The sequence below is a fragment of the Erigeron canadensis genome, chromosome 3 (assembly GCF_010389155.1).
Source record: "Erigeron canadensis isolate Cc75 chromosome 3, C_canadensis_v1, whole genome shotgun sequence".
Classification (NCBI taxonomy): Eukaryota; Viridiplantae; Streptophyta; class Magnoliopsida; order Asterales; family Asteraceae; genus Erigeron; species Erigeron canadensis.
This window is the reverse complement of record NC_057763.1, coordinates 39,230,406-39,237,468: the sequence shown is the minus strand read 5'-3', so window position 1 is coordinate 39,237,468 and position 7,063 is coordinate 39,230,406. Positions and strand designations below refer to the sequence as shown.

Sequence of the window (7,063 nt, the reverse complement as noted above, 5' to 3'; positions counted from 1 at the left end):
TTCTTTTTCCCCATACCCTGCGTATGTCGGGATTGAGTAGTCGTTGTAGATAATATCAAGTTGTAAACCATTGCATTAAATAATTAAATCCGTTAATGCAATCTTTATGTTTGATTTTTAATATTAATCGTCGAGTCAAGTGGAGCTCAAAAGTGTCGATGTTATTCCAGCTCGAAGTTGGAAAAAAAAATTGGTTGAACTCGATTGTATATCATCACGACTTAACTCTATTACACCATTTATATAAGATTCATGTCCTAATAGATTTAGAAAGAGGATGAAATAAACAATAAAATTTCAAAAATACTAGTATGTGGGTTGAGAAGGTTAAATCTCAATTTTCAACCAAGTTTTTATATGAGACCAATGTTTTAAAAACCACTTCAACATGGTTTTCTAGGGTCGGTCGGTTTTTAAGCCTAATTTTTTTTAGTGGAATAGACACTATGCATGTTGATCTGGCCGCTTTTTTAGTTGATCGTGATTTGTTTTTTTTTTTTTGGAAAATGATAATGACAGCCCTTAGGGTTGTCATTAACAACTTATTACATGCTTAAAAACTTGTACATTATATATTAAAAACCACCCCCTGATTTTTCTAACAGCAAAGTACAAATTTTAATGCACCCAATTAGTTTTTACTGACAACACTAAAGGCTGTCACTAACAAAACCCTTTTTTCTATGATAACATTTTATAAAAAAAAACACTAAGGCTTGTGCTTATAAGGAGGATCGTCCTCCAGCTTCTTTACTGCCACATCAGTATCACACAACTCAGGACTCTCCTCAAGACACTCACTGTCTATAAGGACAGCTTCTTCAGAACTTCTTCGCCACATCATCAATTCTTTTATATTTTTTTTAATTAACAAAATATCATTCAAATATAATAAAAAAAACACATTTTATTATTAAACAAACAAATTACATTACTTAAAAATAAAAAACATTACAACACGTGATAGAACCCTTCTGGGTCTAGGAACACGTGAACCAGACGCGTCATCGTTTGAATATTCTTCTTCGTTACAAAGCTCAAAAGTGACGCTTGCGATCTGTGGATTAAATAGCGTGTTCATTTGCGTAGCGGTGTTGGTAAGAAAATTGTATTCTTCACTTGCGGATGATGAAGTAGATATAATTTGGGTGGTGTTTGAAATGAAATGTTTGTGTGTTAAAATGAAATGAGAGGTTTGTTTAAAATGAAATGTGTGTTAAAATGAGAATAAGGTTGGTGTTTAAATAAGAAAAAAATAATGTTACCGATAGAAAAAAAAAAAAAAAAAGGTTAAACGGTCACAATGGTCCCACCAATCGTCGTCCTACAACTTCTTCCGGAAGAATTGCCACAAGGACGCAAACGCAGGGACGATGGGTGCTTATGGATCGTCGGCGTCTTCACCTATTTGGACACTCGGAGGACGGTGCTATAAGCACCGGCCTAATTAGTTAAAGTGGTCAGTACGTTCAACTGGATAGAAACCAAATTTGCTTTCTCGGCCAGTCCTATTGAGTGAAGCAGGTTTTTTAAACATCGAATGGAACCCCGTTAGTAATAGAAAACCCAAATAGATGGCATTGTGAAAAAGATGACTATAAAATGTTCGTCAATTTATATATAGACGTACTAAAAGGGATACGTACGTTTTCAGTATGCGTCTAAATCATATGTTTTAGGTAGTTGTATTTGTAGATAGGTGGATTATAAAGCCAACATTTAACTTAAAAAGAGGCGGTTGAACATTACTAGCCCCGTCTCTGTAAAGAGGTAGAGCTATAGAAAAAGGAAATTTGGATTAGTCGATCTATGGAAAAACTAAACCATGCACCATCTTTTACTAGATGTTTTAATTAATTAGGATAATAATATCGTTAACCGAAACCTCAATTTGACAGACAAAACAAAAAAGTACAAGAATCACAAATACCACACACAAGATATATATCTCGGATCTATATATAATCGGATATATTGGATCACTTGTTACTCATGGATGTAACCTTCACCCAAGCTGGCCTTGAAAGGATATCAGAAGCCCACGCGCTCACATGAGGACGTTCATCAAACAACCTCTTCACTTTTGTTCCCATCAAGTAATGCGTGTTTGGTAAGTGATGAAGATCAACCAGTGAGAAGCTCTCTCCCCCCAAATACTTGCTCTCCTTAAGCCGCGCTTCATATACATCTAAAATTTCTGTTAGCTTACTTTCGGATTCTTTCACGATTGCCTCATCGATTATAAGTCCACGCTTCGGCTTCACAGCTAGCTCCCAAACTAGCTTTATAGACGTTGGTTCGTATCTTAGAGCTTCTACTTCACCCCACACTGTTTGTATCGCCCTTTTCTTTACATCTTTGGATATTAGAGATGTTCCCTTATTGGGATATGCCTCTTCTATGTACTTCGTGATTGCCCTTGATTCTACAGTAATTAATATAAAATTTATATATCAAATTTATATCATTAGGTCTTGATCGAACTTGAAATTGATTTAAATCGCATAATAATATTATGGAGCAGTTTGTCCGACACCTAATCCTATAAATGACACCCCTCCATACAAATTTTTTGTTTAATTATAAATGTTTAGTCCCATTAATTTTATAAATTAAAAAATAAATATGTAAGTATTTCACACCGTAACTAACAGCTTTATATAATCATCCTCGTAATATAAATGAACATGTTGAACACAAGATCTAAGATTATTGTAGATTAATTTGTAGATCATATATGAAGTAATTAAAGATAATTTTGTAATTTTTAAATTGACTCTTTTTATTAAATTTATTTAAGTTGAACCTTTACTATATTTTTTAAAAATAAATAAATAAATTGTGAAATCTTTTACGTACCGAAAAGAGTGAGATCGCCATCCTGAAAGGCAGGAACTTGACCAAATGGATGGAGAGCAAGGAAGTTAGGTGACTTGTGTTCCTTGGTAGCAGTACTAACCGGAACGAACTCAAACTCGATATCCTTCTCAACCAGGCCAACCAGAGCCCTAAAAGCCGATGTTGAACCGATGGTTCCGTAAAATTTGATCGCCATCGTGTACGTATTAGTAGTTAATTATTAAGTGATTAATTAAGCAGTAGTATGTTTGTATGTAGTGTTTTGCTGAAAATAGTAGGGGACACAAGAAGATTAATATGTTTGATTGATATAAATGTGGGATGAGCGAGCCTTTATAAAAAGATATGTGGATATGAGGGAATATATGGTCATGGAAAAAATGGTCAAATAAGATGGCTGTCGGTTCAAATTGTGGTCAAATGAGATGGCGATGTATAATAGGTGCGTTAATTTCTGGATATGGGAGATCTACAAGACAGTCATTAAAAAATTCCAAATTGTGTGTGGACAATACTGACCACATGCGACGTGTGAGTGTATTCGATACATTTTTTTCTTTTTTTTTTTAACATTCATCTTTATTAATAAAGAAAAACCAACATGATGCTAGTAAATACAAGGTTTGAGATTACAAAGCAAGATACAATTAAAAATTAAAGCTATTTCATTTTTGCCATTCAATGGGGTTCGATTTCGATCTATTTGATAACCAATGGTAGCTTATCGACTTGAATTCCTTGGTGGCATAGTGGATTGAGGGAGTTTTGTTATTGAAAACTTTTTCATTTCGAATTCTCCAAATCGTCCAGATGAAAGCTTGGATGATCAGATTGAAAATCTTGGATCTTTTGGGGCCGATTATTGGTTCCTTGTGTATTTCAAGTAAAGTTCTGATCTTGGATGGTTTCATCAGCGGAATTTTGCACCAGGATAGGAGGAATTTCCATAGTTCATCTGCAAAAGGGCATTCGAGGAACAAGTGGTGTGTTGATTCTTCACTAGCATTGCACAATGGGCATTCGGGGTTCTGAATGGGTATGTTCTTTTTGATCAGCAAATCTTTCGTTGGAAGTCGATTCCTTTCCAGTTTCCAGCCGAGAATATTGGTCTTCAATGGGGCAAGTCTGTTCCATGGGAAGCACCATGGTTTCGGTCCATACTTTGCTTGGTTAAGGCAGTTTTTCATTGATTTGACAGTGAATGGTTCTGAAGGATTATAGCTCCATGTCCACGAGTCGTCTATGTCTGTCAGATGGATATCTTGGATTCTTGATAGCAACTCGATGAATTGTTGGGTTTCTTCTGTTGTTGTTGGCGGTCTGACCCAATTCCATTCCCACTGTGAGAAGTGTCCGCTTCCAGTGAGACGATCTTTGATAACACATCCTTTCCTTTTTTCAAGTTTGAAGAGATCGGGGAATGTGTTGCTTAAAGGCTCGTTACCTTGCCACGAGTCTATCCAGAATCGTATTGATCTACCATTTCCTACAACACCTGAAAACAATCTTTGCAAAGAAACATTAAAAGGATCGAGGTGGGAGCTTAGTTTGGCAATGTTGTACCATGCTCCCACCAAACCGGTCTTGTGAGGGATGAATGAGCAATTCTTTTGTGAAAAGTGGATGGAGGTGATAGTACGTCCCCATAAGGAGTTTGGTTCCATACGGAAGCGCCACCACCATTTAGCAAGAAGAGACAGGTTTTTAGAAAGAAGACAACCCAACCCTAACCCACCCGAATCCAAAGGGGCAGTGACAATTTCCCAAGAGACCCAAGGTATTTTTTTTGATGTGGACGTGCCCCCCAAAAGAAATTTTTACGAATTTTTTCAAGTTTAGCAAGAACACTAACCGGTGCCTTATAAAGCGAAAGATAGTACGTAGGAAGGCTGTCAAGCACAGAGCGGATGAGGGTGATTCTTCCACCAATCGAGAGGGTGGCGGCTTTCCAATTTGACAATCGGTTTTCAAAGGTTTGGATAACAGTTGGTTTTCAAAGGTTTCCAGTTCGATACATGTTTTCACTTGCGCCTTGAGTATCTTTACTTCTTTCTAGATATTTAGTTATTTACAAACTTTGTATATTACATCACCATCATAATTTTAAGTCCACACAACTAGTTGTCGCTAATCGTAAACATCATAGATTCTGAATTTACGAGAGCAAGTATCCGTGCGTTGCGGTGGTGAGATAGTGATGGTGATAGGTCATAGAAGATGATATGTCATAGAGTGTCATAGCCAAATATCTTAGCCATACGGGCTCCGACCTCAGATTTAAAAATTCGTCGAAAGTATATCGAATGACATCTCTAATGAAAGAGCATGAAATTTTAAGAACACCCATATAATTTTTATAATTTATCGATGTACGATTTTCGAGATAAAAGATTTTGAATGAATTAGAGGAATAAAATTGATTTATGGAGGAAAGAGAAAGTTGTAAGCATTGATGTATGGTACATTATGTATTATCATGTGTACATTGTTGAAATTAAAAGTTGAAAGTTGAAACTTTATTTGTTTTATAATATAGTATAGATTTTTAAAATTAAAACTTGAGAAATCTAGTCTCATTTGTAGATATAATATAATCGTCATGATGGCAAAAAATGGTATGATGACGGGTGTAGGTAGTATAGATCATTAATATAATTTTGTAAAAGTAATTGGACTAAAAGAGGATAAATTTTTTTTTGAGTAGTGATATATCAACCTAAAGATCAACCTAATAATTAATCTAAAGTTTTTATCACATGACATGTGTAATCCACTCATTATCTCTCTCAATCTCTTCCATTGATTATGCCAAGTGTCTTCATCATGTTATTAGGATGATTATTAGGTTGTTTTGGTTAGGTTAATTAATCATTTTCCAATTTTTTTTTTTTTTTTGAAAAGTAGATTTTATTAACATTCGCCCCGACAAAAACGCCAGCGGCCCATATATACAGTTAATTACATGAGATTGAAATTATACCAATCATGCCAAGAGAGGCTTTTATGTTTTGTTCTATTTCTATACCATAAATACCCGAGAGCTTTGATACTTTGAATGATATCCTTCACATCCATTCTACCATTGGAGAATTTGATCTCATTCATAGTCTTCCAGATGCACCAACAACTTATCATAATCACTCCTTTAACAGCCATCTTTTCCACACTGCTCTTGCCCGGTTGGTCGTGGAGTTCCAAAAGATCTTGTAAGAACCCAAATCTTTTTAAACAAAATCGAATAAAATTTTTTTTTTTTGTGCCCACTGCGGCGCAGTGAGGCAAAACACCTCCACTGCGGCGCAGTGGGATACTTCGGCAGAAAATGAAAGATGGCCCACTGCGGCGCAGTGAAGCACCACACATCCACTGCGGCGCAGTGGTTTTCCTCGGCAACAATTACCCAAAAGCCCACTGCGGCGCAGTGAGCTAGGACAGGCTCCCACTGCGGCGCAGTGGAGCTACCTGCAGCAAACTTTTGTTCAAAATCAGGTTTTCCCTGCACTTGACTCATTTTGTTAAACCAAAACACCATTTCAACTTCAACATTTCCAAATACCAAAACATGACCTTTAGAGCATATAAATCACGCATACATTGAAATCATTCCTTTTTTTACAAGACTTTTGACTACAAAATTCCACAAACGGGTCGATAACCCTACTTGGGTAATTGTCAAGTTAGTTACAAATTCTACCATTACTAAAGTTTCCAACGCAACTACAACTTTTCAGAAGTTCATCCAAAATAATTTGACCAAAAAACATATATCAAAAGCCAATGGGTACCAAAAGGATCATCTACCCAAATTATCCAAAATGTCAACCTTCCAAATGGCAAGAGCTTCCAAATTCTAACTTCACTCGATCACTTCTTTACCTTTGCTACTACCAACTCCTATAAGAGAGTTAAACAACTAAAACATAGCAACGATTAGTGAATGCATACACATAAATCATAATCATGTCATTTCAACTTTGTGCATCAAGCACCATATAGCCTAGCAGCTAGCCTTTTCATACATTTCAAACAACATACATTCATTTTCAACATGGCCATGGAAAGTTTGGCTAGTAGGAATTTACCCACCTACTAGCTCTTACAAACAAATTGACTAGTAGGAATTTACCCACCTACTAGTTCTAACAATCAACTATCAAATGGGTCATAGGAATTTACCCACCTATGACCTCTAGTAACAAGAACA

The 7,063-nt window shown here is 36.0% G+C and overlaps 1 protein-coding gene across 1 annotated transcript; it reads right to left on the bottom strand.

Annotated features, from left to right (window-relative positions):
• Positions 1-1,810: 1,810 nt before the first annotated feature.
• Positions 1,811-3,180, bottom strand: LOC122591362 (glutathione S-transferase PARB-like). The gene is made up of 2 exons (XM_043763631.1): positions 2,860-3,180; positions 1,811-2,425 (listed from the first exon to the last, which is right to left on the bottom strand). The coding sequence occupies exons 1-2, from the start codon at positions 3,053-3,055 to the stop codon at positions 1,980-1,982; spliced, it is 642 nt and encodes a 213-aa protein (XP_043619566.1). The 5' UTR covers positions 3,056-3,180; the 3' UTR covers positions 1,811-1,979.
• Positions 3,181-7,063: the final 3,883 nt, after the last annotated feature.

What these genes read in the sequence shown, in the direction of transcription:
- LOC122591362 (XM_043763631.1), bottom strand. Translation starts at nt 3,055, where the DNA reads ATGGCGATCAAATTTTACGGAACCATCGGTTCAACATCGGCTTTTAGG. An exon ending in TGGCGATCTCACTCTTTTCG is followed by an intron (nt 2,426 to 2,859) that starts GTACGTAAAAGA and finishes TAATTACTGTAG; the next exon opens with AATCAAGGGCAATCACGAAG.